Source organism: Pseudonaja textilis, chromosome 4 (assembly GCF_049901715.1).
Source record: "Pseudonaja textilis isolate UNSWEBS1 chromosome 4, rPseTex1.2, whole genome shotgun sequence".
Taxonomy (NCBI): Eukaryota; Metazoa; Chordata; class Lepidosauria; order Squamata; family Elapidae; genus Pseudonaja; species Pseudonaja textilis.
Window position 1 is genome coordinate 82,585,179 of NC_141993.1, and position 21,915 is coordinate 82,607,093.

The 21,915-nt window shown below is 41.8% G+C and overlaps 1 protein-coding gene across 2 annotated transcripts in view; it reads left to right on the plus strand.

The window, feature by feature from the left end:
- Positions 1–19,468, plus strand: part of USP13 (ubiquitin specific peptidase 13) — a 94,459-nt gene extending 74,991 nt beyond the window's left edge. The window contains exons 13-21 of one of the 2 annotated variants that reach the window (XM_087933509.1): positions 584–758; positions 2,142–2,230; positions 5,579–5,701; positions 8,061–8,087; positions 10,360–10,503; positions 13,228–13,394; positions 14,899–15,061; positions 16,889–16,973; positions 18,498–19,468. In XM_087933509.1, the coding sequence (XP_087789635.1) occupies positions 584–758; positions 2,142–2,230; positions 5,579–5,701; positions 8,061–8,087; positions 10,360–10,503; positions 13,228–13,394; positions 14,899–15,061; positions 16,889–16,973; positions 18,498–18,591 (1,067 nt within the window). In that variant the 3' untranslated portion in view covers positions 18,592–19,468. The remainder of the gene's footprint in view (positions 1–583; positions 759–2,141; positions 2,231–5,578; positions 5,702–8,060; positions 8,088–10,359; positions 10,504–13,227; positions 13,395–14,898; positions 15,062–16,888; positions 16,974–18,497) is intronic. The other variant, XM_087933510.1, reaches the window with a different exon arrangement.
- Positions 19,469–21,915: the final 2,447 nt, after the last annotated feature.

Below are 21,915 nucleotides of genomic sequence, written 5' to 3' on the forward strand. Positions count from 1 at the left end.
GCCTCTGCTCTTTCCTGTCCTTCATTTCCCGGTTTTCAGATAACAGATAATCAGAGTTGGAAGGGACCTTGTAGGTCACCTAGTCCAACCCCCCACCCAAGCGGGAGACCCGACACCATTTCTGACAGATGGCAGTCCAATCTCTTCTTGAAAGTCTCAAGTGATGACGCTCCCACAACTTCCAAAGGCAACTTCTGTTCCATGGGTTGATTGTTCACACCGTCAGAAAGTTTTTCCTTATTTCCAGGTTAAATCTCTTCTTGTTCAGTTTGTTCAGTTCTCCTTGGTTTTAGAACGCAGCTGATTGGCGCGGCAGAGCAATTTGCCGCACCTTAGTTGTTTGATTCACAGGAACTGCATTACAAAGTAGGAATTTGAGCTTTTCTAAATGCGGAGCGTGCGCGTGCAGCTCACCGAACTGGTTGTTATACCAGTGGAATCCCATCCCTGTATGCGATCCACTCTTAGATGCAAAACGTTGTCGGGGAGCCATTTCTCACGTTCATTTGCCATCAAATGAGCCCATCCACGACTTCCCACAGATGGATGGTGTTTATTCAGTATCACTTGTTCTTCCAATTAGATGAACTGATTGCTTATGAACTGAAGAGAAGAGAAGCGGAAACAACAAGGAGGCCCCCACCAGAGATGGTCCGGGCAAGGATCCCTTTCAGTGCTTGTCTCCAGGCCTTTATGGAACCAGAAAATGTAGAAGACTTCTGGAGCAGTGCCCTTCAAGCCAAGTCTGCTGGCATTAAGTGAGTATGTGTCAGGCACAAAAGATCAGGTCTGATTCAACGGATTCATTGCTAATCATGTCTATGTGTGGGAATATTGTTTGGTTAGCACAGAGCTCTCCAAACTTGGCAACTTTAAGGCTTGTGGACTTCAACTCCCAGAATTCCTCACACAACCACTCAGCCGACCCGCTTGGTTAAAAGCGCTACCTCTGTCTCTGCAAGCAAGGCACGGGAGGGCTTTCCTTCTGCCCCACCCCAGTGGGTGCCTTTTATTTGGGGTAGGGGGGATGCATAGACCCGGAAGATGGAGGGTTCTGGGATCAGGGTCAAGGCGGTGTCCGTAATCCTGGTTAAGTTAAGCCTTCACATCCCACTCCTAACCTGGTCAAAGAATTGGGTTCTTCCATTTTGCGAATTTCCAGGAAATGTTAAACCAGGACTCTCCAAACTTGGCAACTTTAAGACTTGTGGACTTCAACTCCCAGAATTCTCCATCCAGCTATGCTTGCTGGAGAATTCTGGGAGTTGGACTCCTCAAATCTTACAGTTGCCAAGTTTGGAGACCTCTGGGTTAGCATTTTCTTGGAGTTAGGTAACAGTCAGTGGAATCTAAGGGACTTAGCTTGCTTGTGGCTATGTAGGAATTTTAGGCTGATTCCTCTTTTTTTCCTACTCTTTGTGTCTTCTGAGATAGCAAATCCATAAATAGCTCCATTTACTTTCAAAAGTCTGTCAGGACCCTTAGGTTCTTCATTTGTTCTCTGCATAGTATAAAATGTAGTGGCATTACATATCTTCTGCTATCTCTTAAGTCACTTGAGCTTTGGGTCTTTCCTTGAGATGAACGAAATCTCCTATTTTGCTTGTTCTGGAGATGATTTCAGATTGTACAAAACATACGCTATAAAAAATATATTTATTAAATCTGATTGTACCCTGACACATTGTTACTTTGACTTAGCCACCTGGTTAAAAAAATAAGATAAGGGTTAGGGTCTTACTCTTACCGGATGGCAGAGCAGCAGCGGAAGCGGGATCTTGCTCTGGTGATGACAGTTTGGAGCGGCAATTCAATCAATAAATTCTAAGTGAAATCCCAGCTGTGCTTATTACCTGACTTCAGCTTTCCTTTACTTTACAGACCTGCAATGATTGTAAATGGGAGGATTGGTCATAGAGTTTAAAGGGATTGCTAAATGAGGCAGTTGCTAAATGAGAAGTACTGTATTTCTTTGCTTTCCAGACCTATCTGGATGGCTGCCGTAGAAAAGAACAGAGGAATAGGCGGGCTCTTGTGTATGATCCAAAAAGAGCAGTTCAGCTGTTCTGTTTAAATGATGAAGCTTCTGACCTTGAGTTTTGGTTCTTTTAATGTCATGTGGAAATGCTTTACACTTCCAGAACATCTCGCTTTGCTTCCTTTCCTGAATACCTGGTGGTTCAGATAAAGAAGTTTACTTTTGGCCTTGACTGGATCCCTAAGAAGCTTGGTATGTATTTTGACTCATGTCTTCCATATTGAATTGCCTTGTGTTCATTTGTGAGGTTTATCACAAAAGATGTTGAGACTCTAGAAAGAGTGCAGAGAAGAGCAACAAAGATGATTAGGGGATTGGAGGCTAAAACATAGGAAGAACGGTTGCTGGAACTGGGTATGTCTAGTCTAATGAAAAGAAGGACTAGGCATGTTGGAAATGTAGAAAGAAAGAGGGTACTTTCTATCATATGTGGTGGTCTTATCCTGAGGCCCAGAAATACTAGCTTAAAATTAAATATTGGCTGCAAGAAATTCTTAAGGATCAAATAGAATTGGAACCAGAAATATTCTTGTTAGGGATATTTAAAAAGAAATATGGAAAAAACATAAAATATATTGTATTACATATTTTAACGGCTGCCAGAATAGCTTAGGGCTCAATGCTGGAAGCACAACTGTATTCCCTTAGATGAATTGATCATTCAAAAAATTATAACATGTGCTGAAATGGACAAACTGCCCTTAACGTTACAAGAGAAAGATGAGTCTGAATATTACAAAATCTGGGGGAAATGGTATAATTGAATTGAATTAAGACAGATGGAAAATGAAGGAATTTAAGATAAGCAATTTATAGATTAAATGTATATATTTGCACAAATTATGTATATTTGTAAATATGCACAAAAGAGAATTGTATGAGATTGATGTCACAGAACTGAATATAATGATTATCCTTTTGTTTTTAAAAGACATAAAAGACTAATAAAATTTATTTAAAAAAAGAAAGAAAAAAGGGACTAGGGGAGACATTGAATACAGTGTTCCAATATCTCAGGGGCTGCCACAAAGAAGAGGGAGTTGAGCTATATTCCAAAGCACCTGAGGGCAGGACAAGAAGCAAGGGATGGAAACTAATCAAAGAGAGAAGCAACTTAGAACTAAGGAGAAATTTCCAGATAGTTAGAACAATTAATCAGTGGAACAACTTGCCTCCAGAAGTTGTAAATGCTCCAACACTAGAAGTTTTTAAAAAGATGTTGGATAACCATTTCTCTGAAGTGGTATAGGGTTTCCTGCCTTGGCAGGGGGTTGGACTAGAATAGGGCTCTCCAACCTTGGCAACTTGAACCCTGGTGGACTTCAACTCCTCCATCAGGCTTCAAGTTACCAAGGTTGGAGATCCTTGGACTAGAAGACTTCCAAGGTCCCTTCCAACTCTGTTATTCTGTTCTATTCTATCTACTCCAGGGCTGTCCCAAAGGTACATTTTCAGGAGACAACTGGACTTCCTTGTTTTTTTTTCTTTTGAAGACGTTTCGCTTCTCCTCCAAGAAGCTCCTTCAGCTCTGACAGGACAGTGGGGAAATGGAAGGATTTATATTCCTTGCAGAAAGCTGGTCATTTGCATCCTTTTAGAGCAGGAGTGTCAAACTCGTGTCATCACTTAATCGTCACGTGACATATCACGACTTCCCCCACCCCTTCGCTAAATCGGGAGTGGGCATGTCCAGCGCATGACATATCTGGCCCGTGGGCCGCAAGTTTGACAGCCCTGTTTAGAGGGTCATTGAAGCACCTGGAGGTTTATCTGTGTCCTCAAGGTCACCTGAGTAAGTGCTCCTGGTTTCTGTAGTCTGCATTTTTTTTTCCTCTGGAAATCCATTCCTGCTCCTTCTAAAAGGAGGCAGATGACCAGCCGTCCGCAAGGAGTATAAATCCTTCCATTCCCCACTATCCTGTCAGAGCAGAAGAAGCTTCTTGGATGAGAAACGAAACGTCTTCAAAGGAAAACCAAGGAAGTCCTCCAGTTGCCTCCTGAAAAAGCACCTTTGGGAGAACCATGACCTGGATGGCTGACAATCTCCACAGACATTAGGCTGCTTAAGGGGGAAGTTTCTTTTATCCTCCAGATAATACCCAAGAAAGCTGTCTGTGGAGAGTTTCAGTCATTCAGGTCATGGTTGTCGCAAAGGCGCTTTTTCTAAATGGTAACTGAACTTCCTTGGTTTTTTCTTTGAAAGCATTTCGCTTTTCATCCATTCTTGGATGAGAACATTTTCAAAGAAAAATCAAGAAAATCCAGTTGCCTTTTGGAAAAAAACAAAACACCTTTGGGACAGCCAAGGAACTTCCTCTTGTTTCTTTTTTCTGTTAATAATAGAAAACGTTTCTTTTAGTTTGTTTTTTACTCAGTTTGGTGGTGACCTGGGAATATTACAAGTCTAAGGCATTTTAAAAATAATTGAATTGTTAATTTTTCCACCCCCCCCCAAAAAAAATCAAATGACTGTTTGCTACAGAAATAGATTCTGGCTGCCACATTTCAAAGTATTCTGATTCATACAAGGAACTTTGTGAAACTTAGAACATAAAATAATGCGTTGGAAGGAACCTTGGAGGTCTTTTAGTCCAATGCCCTGCCCATAGCAGGTGATCCTATAGCACTCTGGACTTTATTTAGGATTGATGGGATGGGTACACATGATCATAGAAAGAATAACAGAATAACAGAATAAGGACCCCATAGGTCCTCCAGTCCAGGGGTTGCCAACCTTTTGGATCTCAGGGACCATCAAACTTATAATTTTAAATCCCATGGACCACTAATATGAATTTTGACTGACGGTGGCTTGCTGACATTGGTGGGAAAGTCTGTCCCATATACCAGAGGTGCAGTAGTCACAGGACTGGCGCTTTGGTCATCCCGGAGCAGCTGCTCCTCCACCTGGGTGCACCAGCCTGCCCTGGACTGGAGGAGCTGCTCTAGGATGACCAAAGGGCCAGTCCTGTGATTATTGCAGCTCTGGAATATGGGACCGACTTTCCCACCAACGTCAGCAAGCCACCCCAGGGCGGATTTCCCTCCCCCGCAGCTGGCTCTACTCAAGGTAAGGTTTGCACTTGGCCGAAGGGTGGGAGCAAGCAGGTGGACAGGCCATGTGGGCGGCGCAGCCTTGTGTTCTCACGCAGCCTGGATTAATTGCTTGGGGGGAAGTGCTTGGGGGGGACATTTCTCTGTGGACCACCAACATTTCCTCACGGACCACCAGTGGTCCCGGGTCCACTGGTTGCTGACCACTGCTTTACAGCCTTCTCTGGATGGTTTACAATGTCAACAAATTGCCCCCAACAATCTGGATTCTCATTTTACCAACCTTGGAAGAATGGAAGTCAACCTTGAACCCCATCAGGATCGAACTCCAGGTTGTGGGCAGAGTTTGCCTGCAATATTACATTCTAACCACGGTGCTACCAGGGCTCTTATTCTTCCTGCTTTCTTAAAAACTATCTATAGTTTCAGAGTTAGGATTATTTCCAAATAATTCAATCAACTTCCCATTTGTCCTTTTGCTTGCAGATGTTTCTGTAGACATGCCAGATCTTCTAGACATCACTCATCTCCGAGCAACGGGCTTTCAACCAGGAGAGGAGGAACTTCCAGACATCTCTCCACCTGTGATCATTCCTGATGACCCCAAAGGTACTGCCTACTACCATGAGGATTCCTACCTCCACACCATTCTCCACCACAACTGTTAGTTGATCTTCTTTTTTTGTTCCCTTATCATTTTGCCTCCTTTCCTCTTCGCATGGACCATCTTCATGGATGCCAAGCTACGACACGATCACTGGGAGTCTTGTTGGCAAGAAAAGCAGGCAATGATGGAACCAAGATCTGGTTCTTTGGTGTAAACAGATCTATTGGTCATGCTTGCTTCAGTGGATTTGGCATGTTCTGTGTCTGTTTTAGGTCAATGCTGTGGTGGAACTGGAGTAGGCTGGAGGTCAAGAGAAAGGGAGATCATGAGTAAAGTTGAGGAAATCTATTCAAAGAACAACAATATAATTGTCCTGCATCCTCGTGGCCAATTAATGTGTAAAATCACAAGAATAACGAATGGAATTCTTTGTTGGCCAAGTGTGAAGGAATTTATCTCTGGTGCATAAAGCTTTCAGTGTACGTACAAACAACAAAGTGATAGGTCAATCAGAATAGAGTTGAAAGGGACCTTGGAGATCTTCTAGTCCAGAAGGTCATAGATTATAAATCCTAGTTACAATCATTAATCATAAGATACAAACAAGAAGTGATAAATAATAAGATATCAATAGGACAAGATAGCAGAAAAGGTGAGAAGATGAAAAAGATGAGAAGAATAATAGTAATACAGCCTATTACATGGGTAAATATCTTTAGGCCTGAGACGGTATTGTGGGAATTAGTTGTTTAGAAGAATGATGGCATGGGAGAAAAACTGCCTAGTTGTTTTGGCATGTAATACCCTATTGCGGGGTCCTGGGGTGGGGGGAGTTGAAACAGTTTATGCCCTGGATGTTAGGGGTCTGTAGATATTTTCTCAGCTCTCTTTCTGACTTGTGCTGTGTACAGGTCCTCAATGGAAGGCAGGCTGGTTGCAATTATTTGTTTCTGCAGTTCTGTTGAAGTGTCTCTCTGTCTTGTTTGGTTGGACCAAACCAGACAGTAACTGAGGTATAAATGACAGACTCAATCATTCCTCTGTAGAACTGTATCAACAGATATTTGCTGATATACTAAAGTCCCTTGTCTGGAATGGAGGGAAGTGGGTAGATTCATGGAATCTCTAGTAGGAGGGCATGATGTAAGGTAGCAGCTCAACCACTCTAAGTAAGGAAGGTATGTACTATTCATGGATTGTCCACAACACACAACATTCAGGACTAGAATTCAAGCATATACATTAAAGGGGAGTAGGGATTACTTTTAAATCCTCAGAAGGAAAGTTTCTGCAGAAGTGGTATGGACAGAAAAATTTGGTCTCAACAAAAAATCAGTTCTATCTAAAGGTCAAAGTAGTTCATTTGGGCTCCCTAGTATAATTTTTTCTAGAGCTGGTTTAAGTTGAAATTCTTGCCACTTCCAAAATGGAATAGGTAATGACTTTGCTGATGGCAGGCCTGGGGACACCACACTGGAATAGGATCACAAAGCTATAGGGTGATTATCTTCTTTTAATGACTTGATAATCCCTTGGTGGGCAACTGAATGGAACCAGGGGTGGGATTCTACAGGTTTGCATCTATCTGCTAGAACCGGTTGTTAACACTCTAAGCAGATTGGAGAACTGGTTGTTAGAAGAAATTACTGGCCTAATCCTGCAAGGAAGGCAGAAAGGAAATATTCTGGTGTTGCTTACAGAAACTGCCTCTCCATTAACCCATATTACATTCTTGGCAGGACTAGACTTCCTGTCTCAGGAACTTCTCTGGAGTTTTTTTTCCCTCCTTTGCTGGTACTTTGCTTGTGTGGAGTGACCATTCAAAGTTACAATGGCACTAAAAAAAGTGTCTTATGACCATTTTTCACACTTACGACTGTTGCAGCATCCCCACACTCTTGAGAGGCCAGGCAAGGAGATGCGTGCCTCGATGTGTGTGATATTGAGTTGGCCACACACAGCCAATAACATGACTACCAAGCCACGTCCACCAAGTCATATAATCACCAAGCCATGCCCACCACCTAAGCTGCACCCGCAGAACCGGTTGTTAAAAAATTTGAATCCCACCCCTGAGTGTTTAGTGGCCGGATGCCCTTTCTGTCACCAGTGCAGAGTTTTTTTTCAGCAGATACATTTTCATTGTGCCCAAAGAGGGAGAAATATTTTCCTCTACCTAGGATCAAACTCATAGCTTTTTTATTGTGAGGCGAGAGCTCCACCTCTAGGCCACCGCACCACTCTTTTAAGCTATAGGGTGATGATCTAGTATTTACACCAAATGCAGAACCAGCCAATTTCCATTTTTCTGCCATTCCAAAATAATTTGCTCTCCCTTAACTTAACTTCCTTGACTTTCAGATGGCATGATGAACCATTTCATGGAGTGTATGTATCCCATTTCTTTATGTTGGTTTTATTTTTGTTTGAAATGGCTGAGCTTACTTGCTGTGGCTCGCAGAATCTTTACAAATTGCATGAGAGCTATAACCGTGTTCTTCTTCTCCATAACGTTCCACCTGTCCTGGGTCTGTGTTGACATATTTAAAGAAATCTTAAAACTCTGGAGAGAGCTGTTCCCTATCTTGGAATATTCCATGTTCTCATAGTTGATTTCAATATGATTTTATTAATTTTTGCAACCCAAGAGATTTGAGGATTAATCCAAGGGATCAGTATTTTGTTTGCCATTGCTAATCAAATGCTCCTTCGAAACTTAAATATAATGACAACAGCCTCTTTCATTATTTTGTTCCCCCTAACACAAACTAATGTAAAGCAGGACAAGAAAGACAAAGGAAGAAATAAATTTGGGTCTAAGTAGTTAAGACACCAGCTAGAAGTTAGGGAACTATGAATTCTGCTTTAGACATGAAAGCTGGCTGAGTAAATTTGGACCAGCCATTCTCAAAACAGTCCAACCCACTTCACAGGGTTGTTGTTGGAAAATAGGAGAAGGAAGAAGTATTAGGTATGTTCAGCACCTTGAATTATTTCTAAAAATAATAAAGGCGGGATATAAATAATAAGTGCAAGAAAAGAAAAAATATGGAAGAAAATAGAAAAGAGAGAAAAAAGATATAAAGAAGTGGCTTATGATATTCTTCAAAGCAGCTATAAGTACAAATATATTTGAACCTTGCTAAGGTTACATCATAATATTCTTTCTATTATCCTGTCTAATCTTCAGAACTATAAATCACAAGTTCATCTTTGCCTAGTGAAGTTATGACGTTGAAGTTTTCAAAAGCTATTTATGACCGAGTTTTGAAGTTACAATGGCCATTGCACATGTACACACACACACATACACAGAGTCATGTGATTGCATTTTGTGCTTGGCAGTCGGCTTGCCTTTATAGCCATTTGCAACGTCCCCATCATTTTTTGGTCAACTTCTGGTAAACATTCTGGGCTCAAATATGATCATAAAGCGAGGACTACCTGTATTAAAATCTAGCCTGGGACACTGAGCAACCTTATTCAACTGGAACATTTCCTGATTTCACAACACAGGAATTGGGCAAAAATTGATGATAAGATCCACAGTGGTCATTTTTCTTTGCTTTTCAGAAAACCCACCATTTAAAAAACTTTTTTCTTCACAGTTTACCAAAAGAATATTATCAAGAGAGGCTTGCAGATCAATAAAAAGCAAGATCTTCTGGACCAATAGTCACACAGTGTGTGTATGTGTGTGTGTGTGAGAGAGAGAGAGAGAGAGACAGAGACAGAGACAGAGACAGAGACACAGAGACAGAGAGAGACAGAGAAGGACAGGGAGAGAGAGAGAGAGAAAGACACACACAGAGACAAAGACAGAAAGAGAGCTAGAGAGAGACACCCAGAGAGAGAGAGAGAGAGACAGACAGACACACAGAGAGAGAGACAGAGACAGAGAGGAGGAATAATATCCATTTTGGTTCACACATTCCTATCTAGCTTTACATTAATGAGACCTAGAAACTTTAAAGGTGTGAATAGAACAGTGATCCAGATTCTCTAATACTGCAGCATAATTTTGTCTTTGTGCATTATTGCAGAGATGATTAATTGTATTTAAGATCCAATTGTTACTTAAACGAGCTGAAGATGGAGGGTGTTGCTTCACCTGATCATTTATGCTCACCCTGACGGATTCTTTCAGTGCTCCATCAATATCTGTGACCTTTAAAATGCAGAATTAACCAAAAAAAAAGAAAAAAGAAAGCAAGCTCGGGGTAGCTTAGCTTTGGGAGCTGTTTTGCATGGAGAACAGCCAAGGCTTCAGCCTTAGATGTTTGCACAGCCTAATAACCTCTGCCACTTTTGCTTTTTAGGCGTGATTTTGTGTCAGCACTTTTCTCTCAATGCTGACTTTGCTATTCTTCAAACAGCTCGAAGACTGTGGCAAGAATTTGCACAGCTCTTCCTTTTGACGTTCGGTTCCTCATACTGATCATTGCAAAAAAACTGAACTTCTGAACCTGGCATGCCGTTCCTTGTACAAGAAATGAAAAGGAACGGAGAGCTGTCTGAGGAATTTCTCTGTTCAAATTTGCACCTCCATCATATGATGCCTCCAGCAGTTATATTTTTTTTTAAAACAGCTTCCAGCAGAAGCTACAACGTTTGTATATAAAGTGAGTTCAGTTTTCACCTGGAATGTCCTCTCTCTCAGCCCCAGATTTCGATGAATCCTCCGTGATGCAGCTGGCAGAGATGGGGTTTCCATTGGAAGCATGCCGAAAAGCCGTGTACTACACTGGCAACATGGGTGCTGAGGTGGCTTTCAACTGGATCATTGCGCACATGGAAGAACCAGGTCTGGGGTCTATGGAGCGTCTCAATCATCCAGGTCATGGCTGTCCCAAAGGTGCTTTCTCCAAAAGGCAACTGGATTTTGTGGTTGTTGTTGTTATTTCTTTAAAAACCTCCGAACTAAAGAAAGGCCCAACAGAGACTCCACTTCCTCAGGGACTTGTGAAAAAATGAAGTGGGACAACAACCGATGACCTCCTTTCACCGGTCCACAATAGAAAGCGTCCTCACTCACTGCATTAGGGTGTGTTTGTTAGTAGGATTCACCGGGTTAGGGATTTTCTGTTTTCACTGTGAGTTGTATTGTGTTGTTGAGGGTGGGGGTTCACAAAAGGAGGCTCAGCCAATCTCATTGTACACATGTTGTACTCTGACAGTAAAGGCTTGAAATTGAAGCTTCTTGGATGAGAAGTGAAATGTTTTCAAAGGAAAAAAAAAACCCAACAAAGTCTTTTTGCTTTTGGGAGAAAGTATCTTTGGGACAACCAGGGCTGGTATTTGGATTTTTGCTTTATTTTATGCAACCATGAATAAATATATATGTATATTTGTGCTTCCTGGGCAAAGGTGTATATCTTAGAAACACATTTCGATTCCTTTGCAACAGGAGTGCTCAACCTTGAACTCGTGGCCTGGTACTGACCCACGGCCTGTTCAGAACCAGGTGTGAGTGCGCACAGCTCTCGTTAGCGTGAGTGGTGTGTGAACGTGCTGATACGGGAAGCTCCATTTGTGCGAGCAATGGGCGTGCGTACCCACCATTGTGTAATTGAGCTGCACGTACCCCTGCTGCTTTCACAAAACCATCCCCTTGCCCCTCCTCCCCCCGGGCCAGTTTGCCAAGTGGAAAGGACTCCTGTTTTGTCCTTTAGAAAAACCATCCAATAGATTAGGCCCAAGAACTTTCCTGAAAAATGTAGCACTATGAATGGGAAATCCCACAGACACAGTGTAAAAAATAGACTTCCTACTTAGAATAGGGGATGTGGTGGCTCAGTGGCTAAGATGCTGAGCTTGTCAATCAGGAAGGTCGACAGTTCGGCAGTTTGAATCCCTAGCGCCGTGTAATGGAGTGAGCTCCCGTTACTTGTCCCAGCTTCTGCCAATCTAGCAGTTTGAAAGCATCTAAAAATGCAAGTAGAAAAAGAGGGACCATTTTGATGGGAACGTAACAGTGTTCTGTGCATCTTCAATTTAGTCATGCCGGCCTCATGACCACAGATATGTCTTTGGACAGCACTGGCTCTTCGGCTTTGTAACAGAGATGAACACTGCCCCCTAGAATCAGAAATGACTAGCACGTATGTGCAAGGGAACCTTTACCTTTACATAGAATAGAATAGAGAATAGAATAGAATAGAATAGAGAAGAGAAGAGAAGAGAAGAGAAGAGAAGAGAAGAGAATATACATAAAGAAAAAATAAAATACATTCCTCAAGAATCATAAGATACAACATTTAGTCATAGTCATAGGTTACTAACACACAATCAAATCATACTAGGAAACAAAACTATATAAATTGTAAAGATACAAGCAACATGGTTATAGTAATAAGTGGGAAGAGATAGGTACTAGGAAGGATGAGAAGAATAATAGTAATGCAGTAAATAATTTGACAATTTTGTGGGAATTAGTTGTTTAGCAGAGTGATGGCATTCTGGAAAAAACTGTTCTTGTGTCTAGTTGTTCTGGTCTGCAGTGCTCTACAGCATAGTTTTGAAGATAGAAGTTGAAACAATTTATGTCCAGGATGTGAGGGGTCTATAGATATTTTCACAGCCCTCTTTGACTCATCCTTTACAGGTCCTCAATGGAAGGCAGATTGGTAGCAATTGTTTTTTCTGCAGTTCTAATTATCCTTTGAAGTCTGTGCCTGTCTTGTTTGGTTGCAGAGCCAAACCAGACAGTTATAGAGGTGCAGATAACAGACTGAATAACTCCTCTGTAGAACTGAATCAGCAGCTCTTTGGGCAAATTTTACTACATAATTCTGTGAAATATGTTGCCAACCCATAGGCTCACATTATTTTTATTTCAGAAATGGCCCCCAATTGAGATAGAAACTGCTTTCTCTCCCAGTTTACAAATTCTTCTGTGCTTGGTATCCGACAAAGATGTAAATCAACCATGAGGTAAAAGGCTGTCACCACATTAGATCTATTTCTGCCTTTTTCTTTGTACAATTACGCAAGGGTTTCCTTACCTAATTTACACACTGTGCCATTTTCCCAATGATGACATGTCAGTATTTCAGGTGAATGACACTGTAAGAGGAAAATGATAAAAATGCTAATCAATTATTTGCCTTGTTTGAATACATGTGGGCCCAGTTGATTTTGCAATCTACAGGTATAATGAATGGAACGGCAAATATATGAATGAATGAATGAATGTATGTATGTATGTATGTATGTGTGTGTGTGTAATGAATGAATAAATGAATATCCTAAAGGTGTTTTTTCAAGAGGCAACTGGACTTGTTTTGTTTTTCCTTGAAGACGTTTTGCTTCTCATCTAAGAAGCATCATCAGTTTCTAATAAGCTTCTTCAGTTTTCTCAGTTCAAAACTGAAGAAGCTTCTTGGATAAGAAGCGAAACGTCTTCAAGGAAAAACAAAGAAAGTCCAGTTGCCTCTTGAAAAAGCATCTTTGGGACAACCATGAGCTGGATGACTGAAAACCTCCATTGACTTGAATGAATGAATGAATACTTTCCATTTTATTCCAGATTTTGCAGAGCCTTTATCCATCCCCGGCTATGGGGGAACAGCTTTTCCCCAAACAGGAGGATCAGGAGTTCCTGGGTTGGATAATCAACCTCCAGAAGAGATGGTATCCATCATTTCCTCTATGGGATTTCAGCGGAATGTAGCTCTTCAGGCACTACGAGCAACAGTGAGTTTGCCTGAAAATTATTTGAGATTTATCAGTAGCCAAAAGGGAGATGCTTCCTCCCCTGTGACCCTATAGGATTGTGACAATAAATTAATGTCACATCCACAGTTATGCAAGTCTTCTGACTCTTGCAAGCAGCAGCAAGTGTGCAATAAGATTACTTTATGCGAAAAAAACGGAAGGACACTTATTCCCACCATGGACGAATGGCTGCAAACGTTGATGGAGTTGGCAGAGATGTTTTGGTTAAAAAAAAAAACATAATTACTTTTGTTTCTACTTGGGAACTGCTTCTGAACTTTGTGCTTGAGGTGGAAAAAAAATGAAACTTTGATTCTGGGTTTTACTGATTAGATAGGTTTGTTGTTATAGTAATGGCTAGTTTATGCTATTATATAAAAGTCAAAAAGTTGAGGTTTGATGTTATTATCTTATTCTACTGCACCAAAGGGAGTCGGAAGTCCATGCCTTTTCTTTGTTTTTCCCCCTTTTTCCTACACTTTTCCTGAAAATGCAAGTTATTAAGTAGAACAGACAAGTATTCATTGCACTTTTAGAAAAAGCCCTCCAGATATAAACAGCCCCAGAGCACGTTGGGAGTTGTCATTCAACAGCATCTGTTGTCTAGTGGTGCTCTTTAGTCCTGTTTTTCTTAATTGTTTTACAGTGCTTGAAATTATCAAAAACATCACTGAAATCCTCACAGTATATATTGACTAGATGTTAGTGGAAAAGAGAGCCTAACGGTAAAGCAGCTTATGCTAACTTTAAAAAAAAGTTAGAAAAATTTCATTGCTTTATTGCAAATCATCGAAGTACAGCATTTTCTTAGGTGCACAGTTACTCTTCTGTGATATATCAGACACAGGAATGCAATAAAAGTAGATGCTATTTACAATATAATATGTGCATTTGAAGAAGAAGCTAGTACAGTTTTACTAACCAGGGTCTCTCCTCTGCTACCATGCTTACCTCAGTTATGCAAATTGTAATCCCTCCATAAAATGGTGTTACAGGTAATACTGAAATAAAGAGCATAGCTAAGCCTAACATTATGGACATAAGTCATGCCAGTCATTATGTGGGTCATCATGTAACTGACCTGATTTTGTGATGTTTTTTTGTGCCAATCATTAAGCGGATAACATGGTCATTAATTGAATCCATAGTCTGAAATGGGCATTTACTTTTGGTTTTTCTCTCTCCTGAACACCGAAAGTAAACACTGGCTTCTCTTAACAAATACCATAAATCATGATCATGTGACCATAGGACGCTGCACCTAGGTGTAAATATGGGCCAGTTGCTAAACTAAGTACCCTTTTTGTGGGAGGGGGGGAGAGGGTCTGTCATAACTTTGAACTAAATCACTGGTCATAACCCCAGGACTATGCTGCATCTATATTTGGGTCTATTCTTGGAATAGAGAAAATGCTACCACAGCAAGGACAAGATATTGACAGCTCTTGCCTATTTTATTATTCCATGCTATTGCGTCTGGAAGAATAACAACTTGGAACACGCATTGGACTGGATCTTTAGTCACCCTGAACCAGAGGAAGAGACTGAAGTAGCTTCTGAAGTCATGAATATAGAAAACCACATGAATGCTAACATCCTTGCAGAATCGGATCCAGAAGGGCCCCGGATCAAAGATGGACCGGGAAGTAAGTTTCCCTTTGATAGGTTGCATACATTGATCTGCCTGGCTTATTCATTTTTCCCCTTCCCAAATATGTTTTTTAAGTTTTGTTGTTGTTAGTTGTGAAGTTGTGTCCGACCCATCATAACCCCATGGAAAACATTCCTACAGGCCTTCCTGTCTTCTAGCATCTTCTGGAGTCTATTTAAGCTCACGCCCACTGCTTCAGTGACTCCATCCAGCCACCTCATTCTCTGTCATTCCTTTCTTCTTTTGCTCTCAACCGTTCCCAGCATTAGGCTCTTCTCCAGTGAGTCCTTCCTTCTCATTAGGTGGCCAAAGTATTTGAGTTTCATCTTCAGGATCTGGCCTTCTAAAGAGCAGTCAAGCTTGTTCTCCTCTAGGGCTGACCGGTTTGATCGCCTTGTAGTCCAAGGGACTCGTAGGAGTCTTCTCTTAGGTTATGACAATACGCTTTTAGACTTGTCACATATTTTAATACTGATGATTTGCAACGTTCCATTCCTGTGAACTTATCAGTGGGCCAAGCATGTACATTATATGTATCATGATAACTAAAGAACAGGGCTGATTTCTAATTTAGGTTAAATATTTGCTCGATGTCGAACTTGGTTGTTGCTGTGTTAAACAATCCTTTAGACGACCGTAGTTCAGTCTTTGGCATCACCAAACAATCTCAGCTTTTTCTGAATACTCCCCAGCCAGCAAAAAAAATGATTACAATAAATTGATATGGGCCATTGGTCTGAAACAATATGAAATAGCTGATCATAAAAGTCTGTACTGAAGGATGCATGTTTGAGTTTTGATGTGGGGTCTTTAAGACCTTGTTCTCATGCTTCTATTTGTTTGCCAACATTCCCTGCTTTTTTAACCTTTATTTTTTAAACCTTTAGGTTTTTTTAGCCTTTGTTTTTTTAACCATCATAACTCCTGCAGGAGAAATAAACCACAGGATGGAACTTTTAGACAGCAGTTAAAATTTGTTGAGCATCAGTGAATGCAAGTAGCACAATACAAGTAGCCTGAGAATACCAAGTAATATTTGATGTGCCTAACTAGGGAACTTTTAAGGGAGATAATGAACGTCCAAAATACAAAACAATATCCTGAGATATATTGCGTGCAGTCCAGGGAAGGCTGAAAATTGCTGAGGGTTGCTATGCTATGTCATCTTTATAGGAAATAGCATTAAAGTAAGATGTGATTCATGACAACCACGCACAGAATATATTTGCAGGTTTATAAATGTTGGAGAGCTACAGCGTGCAATACTTAATGATCTATAGCAGGGGTGTCAAACTCGATTTCATTGAGGGCCACATCAGGGTTGTACTTGACTTCAGGCAGCTGGGGTGAGTGTGGCCAGGGTGGGTGTGGCCAGCTCAACATCATTCGTGTTGGGGCGCCTATGGTGGCCAGACTGCTCTGCCAGTGAAAACAGGCTCCCGAGCTCCATTTTTGGCTGTGAGGGCCTCCTGCATACCTCTACCTGTGAAAACTGAGCTCGGGAGGGCTGCCCGAAGCCCTCCCGAGCTCAGTTTTCGCTGACAAAGGCATTGTGGGATGGTCCTTTATTGTTTCCAAGGCATCTCCATGGACCAGATCTAAGCACCCCATGGACCGGATTGGCCCCCAGGCCTAGATTTGACACCCCTGATCTATAGGTTTGCAATTTTCAAAAAAACATCCATTTTATTCCTGAATGTTACTTTTAAAGAGATCAAGAGTGAGTTGGTTTAAGAATTGTTGCTAGAGGAATGTGGGCAAGATTTTTGGATCGTCTTCATCATGACTTTGCTCATCACACCCTTGATATTTTCTTGGGCAGGATATGAACTCTTTGGCTTCATCAGTCACATGGGAACATCCACCATGAGCGGCCATTATGTTTGCCATCTTAAAAAGGAAGGAAGGTAATATAGTGTGACATTACTGGTTGTGTTACAGTTGATATGTAGTGCCCAAAAGTTAGACAAACACTTTGAGATCGACGCTTCTATGGAAACCCAAAAGGGCTTTTTCAAAAGGCCACTGGACTTGGGTTTTTTTCCCTTGAAGATGTTTCAAAGGTGGAAGGATTTATCAATTCCCTTCAAGTGGACCCAACAATTCTCAGAAAGAATGCTAACAAGCAGAGGACTGCAAGCAATATAATAAATCCTTTCATCCTTCACCATTCGGTCAGAGCTGATGAAGCTTCTTGGATGAGAAGCGAAACATCTTCTTCTTCCTCAAGGAAAGAACAGTCCAGCTGCTTTTTGATAAAGCATTTTTGGAATAACCATGATCTTGATGAGTGAAAATCTTGTCAGAGTACATTTTCTGACGCTGAATTATCGCTCCAAAACTCTCAATAAATCTCCATAGGCTTCTATGGAAACCATATCAGAAAATTTTATTTCTAACTTGAATGAATGAATGGGGATGATTTCCATATTAGCAGTGGTTTTGGGTGGGGATTAAGAGCCAACCACAGATTCTTTTAAATGTCGGAAGCAGTCGGACTGCAGCTTGTTCATTATCCTAATTGTCAACTCATGAAATATTTCTGTGGTCTTTTAGAGTTGCCAGCAGAAAGGGAGGGGAAAGCAGTGGGCAGCTTGTATTCCATAGATGTTTTCAAAGATAGTTTCTAGGCCACTGAGGTTTCTGCTGTGCAAAATTCTAACTGGAGAGTATGATTGATGACTCTTGGCTATGGATGTGTCCCATTGGAGAATATTAATTATGATACACCCAGGGGGTGGGGGAAAACCAGGGTCAAGGGTGACAATGAATTATATGTCTCAGAGTCAGCAACATCCAGGCAGTGGTGCATTTTTTAAACTCCCAATAAATCCTTTTGGAGTTTGGCTAGAGACTCATGATTTAAGTGGGGTTAAGTGTCGGAATCCTGACACTAATTCAGGGGTTGTCAAACTCGTGTTGTCATGACATTGTCCCATGATGTATTGTGACTTTTCCCCCTTTGCTGAACTGGGCATGGGCTTGGCCAAATGCATGACACATCCGGTCCAGTGGTGGGCTGCACGCAACATTCAAAAAACACCAATTTGAGGCTCTACAAGGCAGCCCCGGTAAGTAGAACAGCTGAGGCGTGGTAATCCACTGTGCTGCGCGAATCAGCTGAGCTGAAAAAGACGGAAATATAGGAACGGATAGGGCAGGGCGAGCGGGTGGGGCCAGCTGATCGTCGGAACTACCGGTTTGCAAGAACCAGCCTGAAGTGTCAGCTGCCCACCACTGCATCCGGACTGCAGGCTGCGAGTTTGACACCCCTGTCCTAATTCTCCGGACGAGACAAATCAGCACACACACTTAAATCAAGTTAGATGGCAGCGGTAGTGGTAGTGGTGTCAGCAGTTGTAGGGGTTCCTTGCCCACTTCATTTAATTTCATGATGTTCACTTCATTTTCTCTTTCTTTCTCCTTTTCAGGTGGGTGATCTACAACGACCATAAAGTTTGTGCCTCCGAGCAGCCACCCATAGAGCTAGGATATATTTACTTCTATCACAGAATACCAAGTTAGACCTCACTCTGTTCTCTGGCCTTAGGAAGCCATAAGCCTTTTTACTCTGCCAAAAATGTTGTTTCCAGTAAGCAAAGCCTTTGGACTGCCAAAATGAAAAAAAGAAAAGAATCAGGATAATTCAATTGATGCCTTCCTAAATCTTTAGAGGAGAGTTTTTCTGTTAAATGATGGTGCATTGTAGGATTTTAAAGTTTGTCTACATTTCGTGGAGACCTTAAGACTGTTCTGAACCACTAGCAGAGTTTGCAGCAAACGTCCAGAGAACACAAAACTGTTCCTGCACTGAGAAGAACCTGCCATCTTTGGTTTAACCCTTAAAGGACTGACGGTTGCTAAGCGGTTGCTTTGAACTAGGAATTCATCACTGTTGCTGGATGGACTCTATTTGCTAGCATGAAAAGTTGCTTATCTGGAACCCTAAATTTCCGATTAAAAAGGAAAGGGGAAAAAAAAAGAAAAAAAAAGTAAGACCCCCATAATATTTTGCAGACTTTGGAGCTTGAAATTAAACCTAATCATTGAAGCCAAGGAGACTTGTATTGTGTCCCAATACAGTCTGAATGTTCATCTTTTTTTTTTTTTTCATTTGGGATTTGGTCACATGCCATGCTTTTTTTTTTTAAAAAAAAGTCTGCACCAGATGATTGATGGCCCTAAAATTCCCGTCTAAGAAAGTGCCCATGTCACCCACTGCAATGAATCAGCATACGCATATTTGCGTTTATATAGCTGTATAACTGTGTCCCTACCACCACCCTGCACAAGTGTTTATGAGGGCCTGTGGATCGATAAACATCAGTATGGCTGTTTTTTTCTTTTCTGTTACGAATTGCAAATAAAGTTTTAAACGTGCATCATAGAAATGCATGCGAAATGGCTCTCAATATTATCTTGTGATGGGGATATACGGTAGGTAGTCCTCCCTGAGCGACCGCAGTTAGGACGAACAGCTTGGTTATGAAGCAAAGCAGTCCCTACATGAGAAGGGTCTAGGACAGGGGTATCAAACTCGATTTCATTGAGGGCTGCATCAGGGTTGTGTTTGGGGGCCAGGTAGGTGTGGCCAGGATAGGTGTGGCCAGCTAGACGTCACTCATGTTGAGGGCATATATGGTGGCCCGGGTGCTCTTCCAGCAAAAACAGAGCTCAGGAGAGCCATGCGTGGTGGGAATTCAGTGGTGGGATACAAATTTTTTTTACTACTGGTTTTGTGGGCATAACTTGGTGGGCGTGGCGTGGCTTGGTGGGTGTGACTTGGTGGGCATGGCAGGGGAAGGATACCGTAAAATCTCCATTCCTTCCCCATTCCAAGGGAAGGATACTGCAAAATCCCCATTCCCTCCCCACCCCACTAACCTGCTTTCCAGCTCCATTCTTCTGTGCAGGGCAACCAAAGAAGACTCAGCTGATCAGCTGGGACTTGGGAGGCAGAGAATAGATCAGGGCAGGGCCAGTCAAAAGTGGTACTTGCTGGCTTTCTGAATTACTCAAAATTTCTGCTACCGGTTCTCCAGAACTGGTCAGAACTAGCTGAATGCCATCTCTGGGCCAGATCTAAGCACCCCATGGGCCAGTGGTGGGATTCAAATTTTTTTTTTACTACTAGTTCTGTGGGCGTGGCTTGGTGGGCATGGCAGGGGAAGGATACTGTAAAGTCTTCTGTCAGAGGTGGTATTTGTCAGTTCTCCAACCGAACTACTCAAAATTTCTGCTACTGGTCCTCCAGAACTAGTCAGAACCTGCTGAATACCACTTCTGCCATGGGCCAAATTTGGCTTGCATCCCTTAAGTTTGATCCCTCTCGTCCAGGACAACTCGCCATGGCCAACTTGCTTAACCAACTTGACACAGCCAACTCGCTGTGGAATAAGAGTTACACTAATACCAAAGAAATGATTGAATAGAATCATTAAAGAAAGGATGTCAAAGGAGGCACAAAATGAAATGCGAACAGCAAAAAATAAAATAATTTTTTAAATTATTTTAAATAATAGAACCAAATCGTTGAATTGTCCCGTGGACAGCTGTCCCATGCCGAATTGACTGTGGTGAATTGACCACGGCGACTCAGCCACAGCGAGGCGAATTTGTTGCGGCAAGTTGTCCCATTCTAAAGTAAGAATCATATGACTGCGGCTGTGCTTATGATCTTATTACAGTTTTCCTTTGGTTCTTGCTACTTTCTTCAGCTGAAAAGGTCTTTAAGGACATCTTGGTATGAGCTAAATCAGCAAGTAATAAAGTATTGTTGTAAAAGCCATAAATGTTAGGATTGATTGGTAAGTGGTTGGGGTTTTTTTTAGCACTATTTGTATGATCACTAAAAGAAGCAGCCACCAAGCAAGGACTATTTCTATCCAAATACTGAGCACCCTTGGGCATTCTTCACCTCCAGAAAGCCATTTTTAGCACCAACATGATCATAACACACCCTTTGGAACAAAAATACACCTGTCCTGTGTTTTTATTGCAAGTTCAGCATTTCGGCATTCATGAACCTGTGTTCCAGTGGTGGTATTCAATTTTTTTTTATTTCTAGTTCTGTGGGTGTGGCTTGGTGGGTGTGGTGTGGTTTGGTGGATGTGGTTGGCTTGGTGGATGTGGCATGGCTTGGTGGGCGTGGCTTGGTGGGCATGGCAGGGAAAGGATACTGCAAAATCTCCATTCCCTCCCCACCCCACTAACCTGCTTTCCAGCTCCGTTCTCCTGTGCAGGGCAACCAAAGAAGACCCAGCCAATCAGCTGAGACTCAATGGGAGGCAGGGAATAGTTGGGAGCGGGGCCAGTCCGAGGTGGTATTTGCCGGTTCTCCGAACTACTCAAAATTTCCACTACCGGTTCTCCAGAACTGGTGAGAACCTGCTGAATACCACCTCTGATGCCTTCCACCAGGAGTTTTAAAATGGTAGTCCTGATCATTTATAGAGAAGTTTAATGGAGCCAACCTCAAGAATGACATATGAGAAGAAACAGATTTGTGACAAAGCACACCTTTGCTTCCCAAACTTTCTTTCGTTACCCAAAACCACTTATCAGAAAGTCCTTTTGATCCAATGGGAGTCGAACATTTTAACCAATTTAAATATCCCTGTTGTGGTCTGGTAATAGATTGTTACTGAAAAAAAAACCTCACTTTTATCCAAGTTTGGGTTATTTTTCCAGGTCTGGGAAGCACTCAGGTATACTGTCTTGATATCTGGCAAAGGTCTTTTAATAATTTCTTTTTCTTTTTTAAAAAATCTCTCTTCCTGAACCTTTGAATAGCTTTTCCGGAGCTTTTAATCTGGATAGGCCTGACAAGTTTTTTCATTTCTTTTTTCT